This window comes from Botryllus schlosseri, chromosome 9 (genome assembly GCF_051294905.1).
Source record: "Botryllus schlosseri isolate E-star chromosome 9, Bs_hap1, whole genome shotgun sequence".
Classification (NCBI taxonomy): Eukaryota; Metazoa; Chordata; class Ascidiacea; order Stolidobranchia; family Styelidae; genus Botryllus; species Botryllus schlosseri.
Genome location: NC_137244.1, coordinates 18,331,968 through 18,350,715, shown reverse-complemented (window position 1 = coordinate 18,350,715; position 18,748 = coordinate 18,331,968). Strand labels below are relative to the sequence as shown.

General features: G+C 42.5%; 2 protein-coding genes across 2 annotated transcripts; both read right to left on the bottom strand.

Moving 5' to 3' along the window:
* Positions 1–744: 744 nt before the first annotated feature.
* LOC145447352 (autocrine proliferation repressor protein A-like) lies at positions 745–6,889 on the bottom strand. Its single transcript, XM_080325771.1, has 11 exons — positions 6,758–6,889; positions 6,530–6,701; positions 6,176–6,359; positions 5,787–5,891; positions 5,107–5,257; positions 4,928–5,023; positions 4,729–4,858; positions 2,570–2,775; positions 2,371–2,498; positions 2,137–2,296; positions 745–1,020 (listed from the first exon to the last, which is right to left on the bottom strand). The coding sequence occupies exons 1-11, from the start codon at positions 6,827–6,829 to the stop codon at positions 901–903; spliced, it is 1,524 nt and encodes a 507-aa protein (XP_080181897.1). The 5' UTR covers positions 6,830–6,889; the 3' UTR covers positions 745–900.
* Positions 6,890–9,096: 2,207 nt separating this feature from the next.
* On the bottom strand, positions 9,097–18,469 carry LOC145446848 (uncharacterized). The gene is made up of 5 exons (XM_080325223.1): positions 18,298–18,469; positions 18,092–18,220; positions 17,107–17,835; positions 11,712–11,892; positions 9,097–10,868 (listed from the first exon to the last, which is right to left on the bottom strand). The coding sequence occupies exons 1-5, from the start codon at positions 18,319–18,321 to the stop codon at positions 9,688–9,690; spliced, it is 2,244 nt and encodes a 747-aa protein (XP_080181349.1). The 5' UTR covers positions 18,322–18,469; the 3' UTR covers positions 9,097–9,687.
* Positions 18,470–18,748: the final 279 nt, after the last annotated feature.

Sequence of the window (18,748 nt, the reverse complement as noted above, 5' to 3'; positions counted from 1 at the left end):
GCTAAAACAACCGTACTATTGTCCACTGTTTATGAAGGCCCAATGGCCCATTCTGTAGATCTCTCCTACAACCTTGAAATGTTTCGCGAGGTTGTGTTTACTATCAACATCGAATACATAAAAATGTGGTAACGTAATCCTCCCTTGTCTAAATTGGTCCCGCGGCTCAAAGCAGCTATACCGATAAAGCGGTTTTATCGCATTGTATTCGAATTATATAGTCGTATAGCATTCTCTGAACATTTTGCAAATAAAATAAACAAAACTGCGGTGTCGTTACAGTGTCTCGCACCTGATGATGATAATTAAACAAGAGTATCACTTAATTACGGAATGCCGCGAATGTCAGCTGTGTGCGTTGAAAATATATATTAACTGTCTCTTTGTAGGAGTACTTTTCCGTGTGCCAGAACATTACATAATTTTCGCATCATATACGTCGATCGTTTCGATGAATCTCAGTAAGGTTGTGTCTCACCCTTCTACCTGTGTTACGATGCTTGCGGCGACGGAGATGACATTGCATCGAACATTCTTTGTAATCAAAAATATGATTCCTCCCGGGATCGAGCTGGGGACCCCTCGCGTGTGAGGCGAACGTGATAACCGCTACACTACGGAAACCCACATGCTGGGGCACACTGGGAGTTCTCCAACTAGCATCCTAATATGGCCAATGGACATTGGACAATGGACAATGGACATGGACATCATTGAACAACCTTACATAAACATTACAGCCAATTTACGTTGCAATTTGCATGAATGCCGCTAGTACGGCAATTTATTCACTCCAAGCTCGGCGGTCGGCGGCGAGTGCGGTAGTTTTTGTATGCTACAGCTACAGCTTTGATTATATTAATATAAGAAAAAGACTCGATATGTATTGTCTACATGTCGTCAGACCAGAGTCCCTTGACAACCTCTTCCTTTGCAATCTGGAAACGGGAATGTGTCCGGGATCACGTTCGTTTCAGTTGTGCATTCGAAGCTTCTGCCGTCCTGGCCTAAAAATGTCACCTGCAATAAGTAGCACAGAGCAAAGTTATGATTTGGTTAGGAATATTAAGAATATTTCATTATAAATTGAAGGGGCCGACAGATCACTTCAATTTTCACACGCAACTTCCACACATCGACTGTGTCGAGCTATCACTATAGGGCAAGTTTTTATGGCACTAAAATCGCGAGAAAGTTGCACTTAATTTTGACAAAAGTAGCATTTATAGTTATTGTTGAATTAGTAGGGTATGAGATACTCGAAAGGTTCCGTTGTATAACCTAGTTCCTGCAGAGCTGTCGAAATTGTTACAGTGCCATTTCACGGACATTCTGGCGAGACCGCAAAAAAAAATTTTCCAGGTACACAGCAAGAAAATGACGCAATGCGGGAATAATTTTATAAAAAAAAGCCCAACAGCATATCGATATCCCATCCCCCCTAAACAAGTCAAATAACACACCCGAAACCCCCTAGCTCTGCAAACTTGACCCGAGGCGTTGCAGAAAAACTCACTCTTGGCGACTTTTACAAAATCAATATCCTGAATAAGGTGACCAGTGAAAATGCAGTTTTCGGCGGTCTCGCATTGGCGTTTGTGAAATGGGAAACTATCTCAAATTTAAACCACAGAATTAATCAAGCGATCTTTTTGCGTATTGTTCGGACACGGTCGTGCTTGACAGAGGTAGCCTAGTTGAACTCCTTGCTTGCAAGCCATTGTGTCATTGATAACAGTGAGATGCAGCTGTCCCATCATAGAGCTCTTTGTTATGCAAATCAAAGAGAATAGAACCAGACTAGAAATAGTTTATGGCATGTTTTTAAATCACTCCTTTGCATTTTTACGCTATATTTGATAAAAGTTGCAGTAAAAGTTGGTGTGAAAAATAGAGAAAAGTTGCACTATAAAATCACTTCAAACAGCTTAAAACATCATAGAACATAGATTCTGAGTATCTGGGAAGCTGTAAAAAATGTTGCAAAAGTTGCAAACACTTGCTCTAGTTATCATATCACCAATAATTAGCGTACAGCACCGTGGCCTGGAAGCGACTACATAATCTATAGGCTTTTTTCTTCTCGCTTCTCGAAACTACAAACAGTTAGGCGTAAGTTTAATTTATCTTACTCACTTGTATAAAAAATGCAGCCCATCCTTTATTCGGGGAATCCATCTCGAAACTGTACGTGTTATCAGTTGTCTTGGTTACATCAGCCGACTCCCAAAGCAGTGGGCGAAATAAGGATTTCGTTGGGTTACTGGGATTGGCGATTAGAAGTCGAAAATCTCGCCTGAAATAAACTTCTAGTTCCGATATCCTCGAAACTGATATCTTTATAGGCTACCCAAATGATGATATATTTACATTGTGTTATTTGGTGTAGTGGCGTGCCACGCACGGATCAGAGTGGGTTTAGTATCAGTGATCACTTCGATAACACCGCCTGTAGCTGTACTTCCGAAATTCCATGATAATTTCGGCATTTTTAAATTCTGAAAATAAAAACATACAAATAGTTCGTAATAAGCTCTGATGTGGTAAGTTGAACAGTTGAACACCTTACTTTCATTGCATGCAAGTAAAAGACCTCGAGGTTCGCAGCCAATTGAAACTCATGACCGACCATGGTGTGCTCAGTATTTGGCAGCATGTTGACATATGTTGGTCCTTCCATCTGGTTCAAATAGTAGTGTGAGTCGTCAAGAAGGAAATATTCGTCCCCGGTTGAGCTCGTCATCATTTTTGGCATCGTTAACCGATCTTTATACGCTGATAGAATGAGATAGTATGGTGGTGATCGCAAAATTGCAATGATTATATGGATATCGCATTGTCGAAGTCTACCTCATTGCAGCTATATGACTAGGCTACGTAAACCCAAATTACTCTGGGCTGCGATTTAAACTTTTCAGGACTTTCATCATGATTAATTATTGGTCATTCTCAGTTTCGTTTTTTCATTGAAATGTGCACAGTGCATGCACTGTATTGTATATGCATGCTGTATAAGTACAATGTACTCCAAATTGAATGATAGACCTACCGGTTCTGAGTGAATAAGTAAATTTGGTCTACTGTATGAAAAGCACCCAATTGCCGGTTTTTTCGTGTTGAAATATGCAAACAAAATGTTTACGTCGGTCCAAACTTAGGCTACTCGATTTACACCCAAAAATCAGAAAATATCTTTCTCAGAAACCAAAACTCTCGCAAGTCGGAATTAATTGCGTATGCGAAAAGCCTATATGCTACTATGCAAATATCAAACAAATTAACACGGACAAACGGAATTTCATATCCCCTATATAATTTCGACGTTGAGATATACAGTGTTGGGATCAAGTCACCACCTTCGAGTCACGAGTCATCTCGGGTCATTGCACATTTTGACTCGAGTCAAGTCAAGTCAATGGATTTTCAAAGGTGACTCGAGTCCAGTCAAGTCACTCGTTTTTGGAGGTGACTCGAGTCAAGTCGAGTCAAGTCACGAGTCAAGTAAAGATTCAAGTAAAATTGAATTGTCGAAGTATGAGTTATGATGCAAAGTGATTACATTTTGTTAACTGGGTGAAGAACAGATTAATTGGCCATTTATCTTGAATCAAATAACGAATATAAAGTTAAATATACATGCAAAAAGGTGTTGTATCGCTCACCCACACGTGTAACTGGTAATATAATACGTGAGTAACTGTATAGCTACATGCTACAGTATGTTATTGTCAGCCAATATAGAGGATCGAATATAGAGGATCGAATACAGAGCCTCGAGAAGTTGAACAAATTGATGTGGTACAATACGCCACCCATCTATACACATCCGTGAGAATATAAACGCATAAACTATATTCGATCGATTTAAATCATACTAATAGAGCAGTGGTTCCCAACCTTTTTCGACCCATCGCCCCCTTTTCAAGGTCAACACCGATCATCGCCCCCCAAATTTTGTGTACCGAAAATTGGGCATACAAATTGCAATCACCGGCGGGTTGACTAAAAAAAAAAAAGGCAAATTTTCGGCTCGATGTCTGATTTGACACACTTTTTCACATTTTTGTAACTAAATTTTGCGTGGGTTGACTAAAAAAAAAAAAAAAAAAAGGTCAGCCGTTTTGACGCGTCATCGCCCCCCTATCGCCCCCTTCGCTATTTTCGCCCCCCGTCGCCCCCTTTGTCCATTTTCGCCCCCCTGTCGCCCCCTTCGTCATTTTCGCCCCCCTAGACCGCCAAATCGCCCACGTTGGGAACCACTGTAATAGAGTGTCGGTAAAGGTGAGCACTGCGCAATGTAAGCACAGAGCCGTCTAAGAAACAAAGATACGTTGCTAGTAAAATATTCTACTTCTACTACGACAAAGTAAGCTGTGATAGTTTCGTTTGCGGTCAATTTTTTTGTGATGTAACAATGTAGGATCAGTGAAACGTACAATCAGTGAATGACTGGTTGCTCTCACAAGTGACGCCGCCGTATATCGAACAACCCGAACATACATAAGATAGGATGATTTAATCGACACCGTTTGATTATTGACTTGAAATTGACTCGTAAATTTTGCTCCGAGTCACGAGTCAATCCACATTTCTAAAGCGCCGAGTCAAGTCAAGTCATTTTTGCAAAGTGACTCGAGTCAAGTCAAGTCATACGAAAAAGTTGACTCGAGTCATGCCAACACTAGAAATATAGTTGGTATTGGTGTATAGATCTGGCAAAATACCTACTCAGCGGGTCAACGATTTCCATCATTCTTAACGTTTCTTCGTCATCCAGCCTTCCTGTTAGATTGTACTTCCAAAAGCTGTTCATTGCAAATGACCAACCGCCGTATGCCCGATAATGGTGGTGGAAATTCTGCGTATTTTCAAACGCAGTGATTTGTAAAGCCTTACACCATCAAATACAATTATTCAACCGTCTCACCTTATTCATATTCAAGTAGTCATAGACAACAGGTGTCAAGCATTTTACCCGATTTTTGTACTCTGCTGCCACCGTCAACCAGGCTGCCCAACCGCGCTGTAGAAAATAACTTTAGCGTCACCGTCTGAAGGTACAGTACATGCGCAGAGTCATAGTCGAAAGTCCTGCATAATATTTACTTTTGATGCGCCAGATACACAGAAATCATTGATCTCCAAATCCAGAAACTTGCTTGCAAAACCGGTAACTGCATCCATCGCTTTTACTCCAGATTTCGCCATTGGAAGCAGCGGAATGTATTCCGTTTTATTTGGATTCTCGATGAACAATCTAGCAGCGAATGAAATCAATTAAAAATCTGCAAACCATCCGAAATAGTACAATAGTACAAATAGTTGGATATACAGTAAAAGAGTGTGTATTGACACCCGTGTACCACCCGTGATATATAGGTGTGAATATGCACCCCCGAGTATACCAGACAAGACCTGCCTCAGACTTACACCACGGTACAATTCAAACACAAAATTTTAATCCAAAAGACGCTTGTACGCATGGACTTAGGCACGACGGATTTATAACCGCGATATAATTCTAAGTTAGGTGCTGTTTTCGTATACCACAAATTGGGTGTGAATGCACACTCTTTTCGCTAAGGGTTTAGGCTATATGCATTTAATGATGGTCGCTCCCGATGAGATTCAGTTGAAAAGAGTTTATATGAATAAATATATCGATATGAATGCATTGTTCGTTGCAACATTCAAATTCTGTATCACAGGGTTATTAAATATAGGCTATGTAGCCTATGACTAGAATTTTACATGCTTCTCTTGCTGACAGTGTGCTAATAACTTACTTCCAACCAAACGCCAGAATGTCCATATCAGAAAGAGCTTTGTGTTCCGGATCGGCTGCGAATACAATCCGATTATTTGGAATATTCTTTAACACCGCCGTAACCCTAAAAATAGTTTTGATCACTAGAGAGCGGGATGTGTAAAGCATACGGATACGGCATTGATGCTTCCTATATCATGCACATTGAGCAAGTATTTTCGCTATTTGCTGCGGTACAGTCGAATAACACAAACGCAACAAAACCATATTTCATCTCAGCATATATAATAGATTGCCGTGTTTGGTACGATGCTCAATTATATCGGTTTTATCAATTAGAATAAACCTTCTCAAATATACCAACAAATTCGCGAAGCATACCACGAAGCAGGAAATATATGTTCTCACGTTTTTGCCGATACTGCAACGAGTCTGAATAGCTCCACAAATATATCGTCGGGTTTCGGAGGCTCGGGTTTGTTTTCATCCCCATCGACGAACAAAAATGCAGATTTTTTCAAATCTGGGTCGATCTCATTCGGAACATGAATCACCAAATAATGCCACCATATCGATCTTGACACTTCCTTCTCTGTCGGCGTTAAATATTTCGGATTTCATTGTAGATTAGACAGATAAGACAAGAAGTCATAGCTCTTGCTCTTGGTATAATGTGAAATGCCATACGGTTATTCATAATACGGTACTGGTACATATATTATGGATATGTCAAACATTTTGTACGCAATATGAGGAGCCTACCAGTTAACCATTTCTGCGAAGTCATATTCAGCACGTATGTTGTTACTTCCGGGGAGACGTACGTTTGGTCCCTAAGTATCTCATAGTTGAAAAAGCCATCGTCATGTTGGACGTAGTCGTCAAGGGGCGAGCTGTTTACGAAGTCTGTCACTACGACGACCCACAAAAGGACCTGTAGAATCAAAAAGTATTGAATTGCATCTCTAGCATCTTGATAACTTGGAATACCTTCAAGCTTGTAAGTGACATATTGAACGATTGTAATCCCGTAAAATCTATCCTCGTAGTACACAAGCACATGCAGTTTCGCGTGGCTGTGTGGTTGATAGAGCGATTGATCGTATCAGCAGATGTGCACTTAGCCTATACCTCCGCTAATAGAGCAAATATTGAGACAATGAAAATCGTCGCAACAAATATACACTTGAAATGCATGTTTACAATAAATTACTGGCTGCAATCGTGATCGCAGTCAAACAAGAAGCCTGCTGTAGGAGTTGCAATCAGTTATGTTTGCGTGAGCTGATTTCCCCGGGATTTATTTCAAATCGAAATCATGAATATAGGCTAATTATTACTTATGCAGTAGTCGATGTCTGTGAACTGAGAACGCAAATAATTCTCTTAAAGGACTCGAAAATTCAACGACATTAACGGTGCCATTGCTAGTCTCTACAATTCTACGTGCAATCCACATTTTAAAGTTATTGCAAAAATTATGATAGAAAATTCGGTGAAAGATATTCGAGCAGTTGACGTCCAGATGGTATTTTCAGAAGGCTATCACCTTACTTGCCAAATTTTTGCCTTAGAAGTCTCCTCACGGATGAAAAAGATGCCCCATTTCCATTAAATTCGTGTAATCCTGTTACCATCATTTGTGAATAGCCGTGACTGCTTTATTTTCCAGCCGTGCTGAAATTTTCCCTTTTTTAGCCTTGATATTTTTTCGCGGTGCTGAAATGCCGTTTTACGCCATTATTTACCGTATTTTCCTCTCAGAACATTATGTATTCTCTCCATTCCGTTCGCCATTATTGACCGTGGTGCAAAAGACCAAAAGGTGATATCCGCCAAATTTTTCTTTCAATAAACAACAACCTTACTTGCCATGACGCCGGTGTCGTGTTGCCATTGACGGATATATCAACCGCTAAATGACGCTATAGAGTTGCATAGAACAGTGGTTTCAGACCTTCATGGACGGGCCCTATTCCACAAAATCGTGACTCATCGAGTCGAGTAATCACTGGGGCTGGAAAAAATCGAGTAACTGAGTGATTCGATTCTGAATCACGTAATATGCTTCGAATCGAGCATTCGAGTGTCACGCATTATGACTTCATAACAGAATGGAATATGTCAAAATTCAAATATTTACCATTTATGCCACCACAAAGAATACGATGCCTGTTATCCATCACAGATACTTTGGTATTTTTTTGACACTGCCGATTTCATTGCACTTCGTGACAACATTGTGGGATAATCATGACTTCGGAAATGTGTTATTTCCACTAACGTGCGTAGCTTTGTACAATATGTTTCGTATGCTGCGATTCGGCCAGTCTAGGTTTCAAGGCTTCCACAGTGGAAAATAGCATCGAAATTATAACTCTCGCTAATAAATAAACTTTCAATGGTGAGGAGCCTATAATTTCATTCCTCGAAAAATCCGTTTTTTACCACTCGACTCTCATCATTAGAAGTAATACTCGATTCAGATTCGAGTACTAGAATCATTTTGTCCAGCCCTAGTCATGACTCAAAGCCTTTATAATCCTGGGTAGACCCCGGAGTACCTCACTACCTAGTAACGAAGAGCTGTAGTTTCCGAAGGCATTATAGGCTACAGTCACCGGTAGCCCTACACACACACACTCACAGGTTGCCTACTTCTGTACGGGGCAGCAGTCACTTCGCTTAAAAAATGGGCTGTTACAGAAACAACCCCGTGGGTATAAAGCACATCCAGCTTACACCTATTTCGTTTACATTATGTGCTACTGTAGAGCCAGAATTTTTGAAATTTTGAGACTTATATTGCGTAGAAATTCATATGGTTAAAAAATCAGCAATACGCCATGAAGACTCAAATTTAACCGACCCCGTCGTTACAATACAACTATTCGACGCATCAAGCGGCTGTCTGCGATGAAAGAGGGCACCATACAGTCGCCCATCACGCTTTCCGATTTAGTCGTGTAAAAAAGTGCCATTGTGCCATCGTGCATGCAGGTGAGATTGAACTTCTGTAATTTGATTAATCTCCTCGTAATGAAGTTACCGACTGAGTTGATTGATAGTGACATGAATTATAACTTCAAGTTCACCAACCGGAAATTGTTTCCTGATATAGACGTAATATCAACGCGACGAACAACCAATCATCCCCAACGTCAAGTAAGGTTTAACGATTCCGATCTGCCTATGTTCTTCGACTCAATCTATCCAATAAAGCAGAATTCGCCTTTCTCATTTAACATTATGAGCGTTAATCGATCAATTCATACCACGCTGAACGTCGCTAATTGACCCACAAGCCACCGACGAACCGACCCCAGCCATCGGAGGAATAGATTTATTGAAAATACATTAGAAATAATACAAATACTTAGTCGGATCACAATGCACATGTTTTCATCCACAGCGTTAAGAAGAGTACGTTCCATAGAGGGCTAAACGGGGAAATATGGGGAATCTTTCTGCAAAAGTACGCGTAAAAAAGAGAGCAAAGCGAAATACAATCCATAAATAAATTACCATCAACACTAGTACACCTACACATAAATACACCGTGAACGACCGTCCGTTCACTAGACCACAATGAGGAATAAGCCACCTCCCGCGGCAATGATAGTGCCAGATACAGTAGCGACTGGCACTTGTGCCATGCAAATCTGTGAAGCAAACACTAGAAGCTGTGCTGGCGCTACCTAAATATTTACAAAAAAAGCGTGATTCGAGACATTACGAAACCTACATTATCGGGATAAAAAAAAGAGACGCCTGAAGAAGTGCGGTAAAAACAGCGCAAGATGTATATACGTATAGAAAATAAAAGGCATTTACAGTGAAGATACTTGAAGAGTGAAAAGTAGTCCAAGAGTAAAAACACGCGGACCAATGGAAGTGAAAGTGCAAACGCCGAAAAGGCCTCATTCGAAATCGTCGCCCAGAATCGACTGTATCGTATCGGCCGCAAACCTCGCCTCTTGCCACAATCCGGACGAGGACGACAGTGAACTGTTCCTCAACTGATTTTGAAGCTGCGGGGTCAGGGAGAGATGATTCGTGGGCGTGTACTGTCTCGGAGACGCGCGGTTTGAAGATCCCGAACCAGGTCGCCTCCGGCCGCTTTTCTTACTACCACGAGGCGAATTCTCGTCCGCGACCCCATCTTGAATACCCCAGTGTTCCAGAAAATCAAGCGCACCCACGCCCAGATCATTTTCGTCTAAAGTCACGTGGTCTACCTGCTCGCCCAGTAACAAATCCAGGGAGTCTTCCGGGTTCCAATGCGCCGGCTTTTCGATCTTGTTCCCGCGCACTGTGAGGTCCAAAGCTTCCACGCTTTTGGATATCTCCTCCTCGTTAGTCTCAAGCTCGAAAGTGGGGGTGTTCAAGCTAGCGCCACGCCGCCGCCCCAGTGATTCGAGGGAAGACCTAGTCAGCTTGTCCGCGTTCAGAAACTCTTCTAGAATGTCCCGGTTTTCCGCGTCCAACTCCGGAGGTAAATTCTCTCCGCACAGCTCCGGTATGATAGCTCCACCGCTACTTCTGTTTATCATGAGGCTCGGGTCTATGGGCAGCATCACGTCTGTGAGCATGCTCTCACTTGCGGAGGCCAATGATGAGGTCACAGGAGCGGATACCCCCGGATTGCTGGCCTGGTGTGGGTTTAGGTGTCTGTTCCTGTTAGGCGCTAACACTGGGGTAGCAGGTAAGGACAAAGACGAGTTCACAGAACTTCCGCCTAAGCTGCCGTGGACTCGCAGATCTTCTAAGATGTTCACGAAGTTAAACTCGCCCTTTAGTGAGCCCAGTTCCGGCGCCTGGTCGGCTAGGGGGTTCGGATTGGGCGCGCGGTGAGACGGGTGGTTCACGACTCGCTTGCTTTTTTTGTTGCCTGGCCTGCGGTGTGGGGTGGCCTGTTTGCGTTTTTGACCGGCCGAGCCGTTGTTGGAAGACGAGCTGCCGGCGGACGAGGTTTTCTTGGCGTTCGTGAACTTTTCGTTGTCGAGAAAGTCGTCGTCCGGGTCGAAGTCTTCCGGGCGCAGGAAGTCGTAGTCGCTGACGGGCTCGATGGCGGGACTGCACGTACGGGCGGAGGACTTGTCTGGAAAAGGTTCGTCATGTTATCTCAAGGGATGAAACGAGAAATTGAGATCAAATCAAGAGTGGAATTCAATTGTTCAAACAATATGGATTTGTAAATTAGCCTCGACAGTAATGCAATGCTGATGAACAGAGGTGGTCCAAGCAGTGACCGCTGCTGCTCGCGTAGCAGAACAGTTAACGTCGTAAATTTCAACTCAATTACAAGCAGAAGTAGCGAATCCGAGACATGTCAAAAGTAACCTACTTCAAGTGTAAGTATGAAAGGGCTGAAAAGTACTCAACTACTCAGTTTCATAAAGTAGATTAGGCCGGATGTCGCATGCTTTTGGCGGGTAGGCCTAATCGGGGCGGCAAATTTCAAAAATGCAACATGTACCTTGGAGAGTAATACAAAATAACTGATGACACTGCAAACGTAATATAGTCCGTTACCTAGGGTTACCATATGTCCTCATTTTTCATTAAATTGGAAGTGTCCCCGGAGGACGACTAAATGTCCCCTTTTCTTGGAATTTGACTGGTATTTTGGGAGTTGATATGTGAAAGATGACCTTTTTTTAGTCAACACAGTACTATTGGTCGAAATTTTTTTAAATAACCAGTTATATTTTTTCGTCTTTTTCGAATCTTGAAATGTGGTAACCCTACCGTTACAGGAGTGGGACTATTTCGACTAGTTGTTACGACAGTTTTAGTCATAAAATTGATGCAAAGTAATCCCCAAACTGCTTTCCACTTTTTCAAATCCAAATTGGGAAAAGTAAGTGGTTTCGCCAAAAATTGTTCAAATAGATATGAGTTTATTATTCATATCGGGCCCAAGTCTATCGAGTTACCGTACCTGCGACCGTGGAAGGCTGTCCCTTGTCTTCGCCGGCGGACGCGAGTCGCCGTTTCCGAAGCACGTCTTCCGACAGCTTTTCCTCGTATTTCGGGTGAATCCGCCAAAAAGCGGCCTTTCCGGCACTTCTCCCGACCCGTTCGAAGCATTTGTGACGCGCCAGGTTGTCGCGGACTGAGTTCTGTAAGAGAATGGGCTGGTGTCGGCTACTGTGCGGATTTCCCAACGACTTACACAAACAGGCTGCCGGATAAGTTGCTTTACAACCTATTTTAGTATCAGCGTGATTCTATCAATCTATGCCTAGCCCTTTGCTTATTACGGACGCTATTTGTCACGATCCGTAAATACAACGAGTAGCAATAAACGAAATCGAGCATTTGAGCCGCACGATAATATCTCCAATGCTTTAAAACAGGGCTAATATAATAACGCGCTATAACATAAGTTTGTGGAATCAAACTGATATGGATAACTGTAATGGTGAATATTCCGGGAATAGTGTCCTAACCACATGGTGTACGAATCGCGACTGTAACTTATACAGTATACAAACCCGTAAACATGCAATAACGCGAGCAACACATGATTTAGTAATTTGTCTCATGCGCACATCATATCTCTCACGTTAAATCTGGCTTCTGAACGGTCCTTAGCAATCCCAGTTCAGAAATCGAAATTGCGACGACGCTGCGCCTTTGTTTATCAAGGGAATATTTGTTATTGTAATTAATTGGAATAAAGAGGTAAGGTTTGTGTGTTTTAGTGTCATTCATCGCGACATGTCCCGTCTGGCCTACGAAGCAATACACGGAGGGATGGAATCGGCGTTAAACCAAACCCTTCTTTTGTCTGCGCCAAACCAACACCCAACGTCATAAATCGCGCTGGCTTCGGTCAGCGCTTCTGCCAACCGCAACAATACGGGCGACTGATAACCTTTATTACCTCACCGAAGCCTCGGTAAACACTGGCGAGAACACATTTTCTAGAACTAGTAATGGTGTTAAGATGATGTCGCATGGGTTAATGTGTTAACAAGACGGACAATCCGGACATTTTATGTTCCTTGCTTAGCGATTAGGGAACATTTTCAGCGAAGCATCGCCCGATAAGCTGGCAAATTTGATTTGTTCTGGAACTACACTGTCCGCGTAAGCGCAGCTGATAAGAAGTGTTGAAACCTTTTGTTGTGAGTTCACAATGGGCTATTCAAACGAATGCGGCCCCGTCGATAATGACGCGCTTAGCTATCCTAGAAAGCCCTGTGCAGTATAATCGAACGCTAACCCAACAATTAGGATTTACGGACATATCCGTGTTCTCAGTCCGATTTCGCTGAAATAACAGCGATATCTTCCGGGAATCGATTACAGCAAAACCCGTTGCCATAATTTCACAAAGTATGCTTTTCATTTTCGTCACACGTTTAAAAACGACTCTGTGGGACAGTATTATGAACAGAGATGGTCAAAGAAGTCGCTTTTGATATTCAAATTGAACTAGAAGAAACGTCACTAATATATACTCAAGTACAAGTAGAAATAGCGATTTCAGGTTATGTAAAAGTATTCGTTACCGACCATCTGACAGTGTTATCGATGTATTGCAACCATGACACACTAGGAACAGGCTAGCATGGCTTGAGCTTATTGAGTAGGCCGGAAAACAGTCACGAAGCATGGGTATTAAGCTAATAATACAACAATGTTACAACGGTCGCTACAAAGTGTAGCGGCTTTCGCGAGCAAACGCATTAATCCCACATCTGCGTACAGATATTGTGGCCTGTATTATTTTATTGGTAAACCCAACGGTTAACTCTCTCACAGCGCTTCAAGTGGCTCTCGTGGAATTCAAGATGGTCGAGCAAAACAAACGGGACAAGCTTCATGGACGCACGCAACACAATGAACAATTGTTACAGACATCGAGTTGTTTCCGACCGATTTCATTGTGCGCAATCGCCTTTCATGGATTATGATTCGCTCCAATTTAAAGCCGCAGGCCCCATCCGCAATACCGATGGCTTTTTTTCAAATCCGAACAATGTGCCCTTTACGGGTGAAGGTATCGCATAACCGAGGCTGATGTTACAAGGATGAGGCTTCACAATTCCAACGGATCCATTTCACGGTAAGAACGGCCAATTGTTGTGAGCATCCTCATGGCTCTCGCGGCTGAATGCGAAGGTGTCTCGGTACGGGATTTCGCCGGTTTACGTAGCAGAACATATTCTTGCATTGTTATCAATGGCGCAGGGCACAAAAGACAGCTTGCAACCCGACACTTTCGCCCTACCACGCCGGTCAGCATCGCATTCCGCCCAGGACATATTACGCCATTTACAATTATGTATTGCAACTCGATACGTCCGCAGCTAGCACCCCGTGCTGAGGAGTTACATACCGTTTGTACAAGTATAGAGATCTAATTTCACAATAGCATTCGGACATATGCAGCAGGCCGGACACCAATATACGAAACCAGCTTAAAAGGGACAAGGGTATACCGGTGTCGACTGTATTTCTACAAAACCACAAATATGGTCAAAGTAGTCAGCGTTGCTACTCAAGTCTAGGAGTAACGCCGTAAATTTATAGACCTGCAGGCTGCAGCTATTTCCGAAACACTCAAAACTACTTCAAGGTAGTTTGAAAAAGTAGATTTGGTCGTATGGTGGTCTAATTTTAGCAGTTGATCGAAGGTGACTACTCCGGAATGGCAAATGTATTTTAGTGACGAATGCAAAACGAATAACACGACACTAGAAATACATACAATCTTCAGACATATGCTTATACATATACACGGGCTATTTCGCGTGGTAAGTGATCAAAACTTAAGACAAAACTACTTTATAATTTTGGAAGTCAAAATTGTAGAAAGCAAGTAGTTTTGCCTTAAAACTGATCAAGTGGAAATGGAAATAGACTAAGTAGAAGTACTTCGTTACTGATCATCTGAAAAATCATACCTACCCTGGCCAATAGTCACACTACCAGGTTCGCATAAGAATCGCAAATACAGATATGAAGTATAAGGCGCATGCGTTCTACATAGTCGACTGGTCGTGATTAGAGTGTTGGTTCAGCTTAACAAGAAATTGGATCGGATTTGGGAGAAAGTGGAATTCATCCGAAATCTTGCACGCACGCGGGGCACGCCGTAAAACCGTAGATAAAGCGGCAGGAACAGCGTTCAACAACTAACTTCAATAAAGGCCTATAAAAATTCGATTCGCGAAGTCGCAAGGAATAATAGCCTACTTTGACGCGAATGTTTGTTTAGAGGTCAAATACAGACCAGTGAATTGTATTTCTGAAGGCGCGTCCCGTAAAGTCGGCGGTCGTTTTAAGCCGCGCACTTACGGGGCGAAGAAGCCTGCCGTGACGACAGTGCCAATGGCGCAAACGTTTAAAATCGTCCCAACTATATCTTGTCTTATAAGCTGATTCGACATCGCGTAACCTACTCTATATAAATAGCCGTCACATTTCGAAGGCTACATTCCTGTAAAATTCCACTCAATTAAGAACATTATTCCAATTGGGATGTGATGATGACGCATTCCTTCGCTGACACAGATTAATATATTACCGAAAGTGCTCAACGATGAGGTTGGGCCTTTTGCTTCCAAGTTCCGACAAACGTTGCGGTTACCCCATGCGTCGAGTCCTAACTATTCATACCATTGGTACTTGTTTTATAAAATTATTTGACAAGCCGTCGACTATATATAGACATAATATACTGCGTGTTTACACAGGATGATTACGGTAAAGGTATAAGCGCGCCAGCCAACACGTTTTTACAGGGGATCAGAGGAGTATACCAGAAGCTAAATGCGCATTAGGTTGCGGTGTTGAAGGCAGATGTACTGGTACAATCAAAGAACCTCCTATATCCACCTGGCTAGCGAAAGGGTAGAATACAGACAATTTGATAGTCGAAATACGCGCATAAAAATCGCTGTTTTGGATTCCAAACTTCGTCACAACAGTAATATTATGTGGTGAACCTTAAATATTGCAAATTTCATCACAGTACCATTCATTTTTAAATCGAAACGCCATACTTGCAATAGCACGAAAGACAAATAATGGAGGGCAATGCTAATCTTGCTTTGATTGCCCTGGAAAAAATAATCCGAGCGAACGATCAAATGACCACAGTCCAACAGGAGTGCCGGACTATAATACAGTGGAAGACTTTGATCGCTAAAAATATCCTGGCGACAATAGCCGTAATTCCTATTAATGAATGTTTGTGGCAGCGGCGGCTCGAGATGAATATCAGAAAAGATTACAACACATACACGCTATAACTCGTCGCATAATAGCCAATCAAAACATCAAGACAATTCGAGATATGACGTTATGACTTTGCGAGTTATCCTTGCGGATAAATCGAAAGAAAGTAACGAATCCGGGAGCTACATTACACATACCGGAAGTTTATCATGACACAGGTATGAATTACGTGGGCACCGGTGCACAATAGAGTTTATTGTAGTTATGTATACAGCCATACAGGTGCTTGGGATGCCGGGTGACCATATATCCATTGACGATTGCCTCCAGAGGAAGGCTTTGCAAACCATTCAACTGATCATTAAAATTGTGATAGATATGACCCTATGTTAAGCTATTACGGGATTCTTTTAGAACTAAACGATTACAAAATATATTCCCAGAATGCTGATATATGTATTTGTGACCATCACTGTATTTCCTCGCTTGATGTGGACCGCGTATGACTGTTTTGAGACTAATTTTGATATTTTAGATATATTGTACAACACTGAGGCCGGTACCGTCTCACGAATTAAGTGCAATTAGTCGTTATACACTTTCCTACATGTCTTTTACAGAATGCCGGAATATTGTGATGTTGCGAGACAGCGAAAACTTTATTAGCGAAATGATGAACAAAATTTGAATGAAAAGCAAAGAATGGGATTATAGAACTTAAACTCAGTTTCCCGCAGCGATGAATGGGTTGAATCGAGTTTATGGGACGCAATTTCAGACCAGCGCAAAATTAGCCTTGCCTGTGCGGCGTGGAAGTGCTTGGGCATGCAATAACGACTGGTTACAACCGCTTTCTGTGGTCTTCTTAGGGTTGACTACATGGTGAAATGACTATTTATTTTGTTAGTTTAATAGTCAAATTTTATAGCGAATAAAACTGTTTTCACGAGATAAGAGTTTATCGTTGACAGCGGCTACACACGACCAACAAAATGAACAATGTGACAGCTAACATTTCAACGAACAGGAGGTATCCGACAACCTCATACGTCAGTATCCGATTCATTATAACTATTTACAGAAACCCCTTGGAAACAAGATTGATGTAAAATGCATGCATATGGTGAGTAAAAATATCGCACCTGCCAATCAGAGCCGATCACTCTGTAGTAGCTGAAGTTGGTCTTTATCCACTCGCAGATTTTCTGAATTGTCATTTTGTCCGACCTGCTTCGCCTCAAAGCCATGCAGATCAAAGCCAGGTGCGAATAAGGCGGTTTTATGTAAGGGTTGTTCTTGTAGTCCACCTGTCCCGGGAACAAATCGAGGTCCATTTGGCGGGGGGACAGCACGTATTGATTGTTCGTGGCATCTGACAGGAGGGCTAGTTCAGGCGATGCGTTCAGCATGATTGCGTTTTCACAGAGTTTCGTATTCAGCTTCAAGCTGTCATTGCTGCCGCTCAGTCGCGGCAGGGAGTCTTTCTGCGGGTCCCTGTTAGGCATACCGACCCGTGATCGGTACTGTCCTGGCACAGGGGTTCGACTTTGTGGAATTAAAGGCGGAAGCGGCTGTTTTTTCAGTCCTTTTGATTTGCCGTTCAATAAATTTGATTGCAACTTAGCGTTCCGCCGCTCGCCGTTGTTACAAATCGCGTCTTTTGGACTATTTGACGAGTTTTTCGGTTTGGACAGTCTGCTGTTAATCGGCACACCGCCGCTACCCCGGATTCTCCGGCAAGCTCCATTCGTTCGAGTGGAATCGACGCCACCGGATGGGATCGGCGGCACCGGACAGCCAATGTTTACGTTGAGATTTTGCAACCATTGTAAATTCGTCAAACTGTCATCAAAAAGCTCCTCTTTTGGAATCTAAAAGTTGTAAAATGCAGATGGTTATCGTTCAGAACGTGTCCAAGATGGTATCCGTGTAAGAAGCATACGGAATCGGTAACGCTATTTTAATGCTTGCGCAAACTCAGTTACTGACTCATACGCCTTGAGCAAATAGTAAACACCATGTTAATATACTGACGATACTCCCAGGTACGCAGTCAACGCCACTGTACCGGTAGGAGTATATAGTTACATAACAGTGCCGTAGAGACGTTACTACTCCTTATCTTACCATAGGCCTTGAGTAAAACGCGTTGCAGTTTTGTTTGAATCGCTCCTGCAACTGTAGTGTCAGTCTCGACGATGACATATCGGATAACGGCGAGCGAAGCTTTGATAACAGCAAATCTTCCCCCAGAATCTGTGGTAATAACACACGGACATATGACTTTTGTAAGGCACCGAAGAGTTTACTCTCGATAAACCGGGACTTGATACCTTTTGAGGGAAAATGATATCCATAGTAATGTTCAAAGGTAATGCAATCCCTGAAATTCAGTCATGCATTCACTTTCGGAAATGATAGACCGGCAACTTCACCGAACACCAAAGTACTAATTCGAACCCAAACAGTTCAGAGTCATTGCATTGTTACAAAATAGAATGTTTAGATTAATCCAGCGTCATAAAGCAACACAATGGGCGTTTTACTCAAATAGCGATCGCCTTTGAAGTTCGCAAATTTGATTGACAGATCATTACTTTGATTTACAGCTTTGATTGTCTCGCGACCGTCATTGGAAGCCACCGCGCTACGCCGGTCTTGACATACTATGTTCCCAAGTACCCTGTTCGAGCAGACCCAGTTTGTCCCAGTGAACTTGCTAAATACATTAGCTAGCACGAGGGATTCAACGCTGCGTATAAAATAAATACATTCTTTATGTTA

Excerpts from the sequence above, each read along its gene's own strand:
- LOC145447352 (XM_080325771.1), bottom strand. The coding sequence starts at position 6,829 with ATGTGCTTGTGTACTACGAGGATAGATTTTACGGGATTACAATCGTTC. Across the intron at positions 6,702-6,757 it reads TGTCACTTACAAGCTTGAAG|GTCCTTTTGTGGGTCGTCGT; the intron begins GTATTCCAAGTT and ends TTGATTCTACAG. Across the intron at positions 5,258-5,786 it reads ATTCTGGCGTTTGGTTGGAA|ATTGTTCATCGAGAATCCAA; the intron begins GTAAGTTATTAG and ends ATTCGCTGCTAG.
- LOC145446848 (XM_080325223.1), bottom strand. The coding sequence starts at position 18,321 with ATGGATATCATTTTCCCTCAAAAG. Across the intron at positions 17,836-18,091 it reads CGTTTTACTCAAGGCCTATG|ATTCCAAAAGAGGAGCTTTT; the intron begins GTAAGATAAGGA and ends TACAACTTTTAG. Across the intron at positions 10,869-11,711 it reads ACAGCCTTCCACGGTCGCAG|ACAAGTCCTCCGCCCGTACG; the intron begins GTACGGTAACTC and ends AACCTTTTCCAG.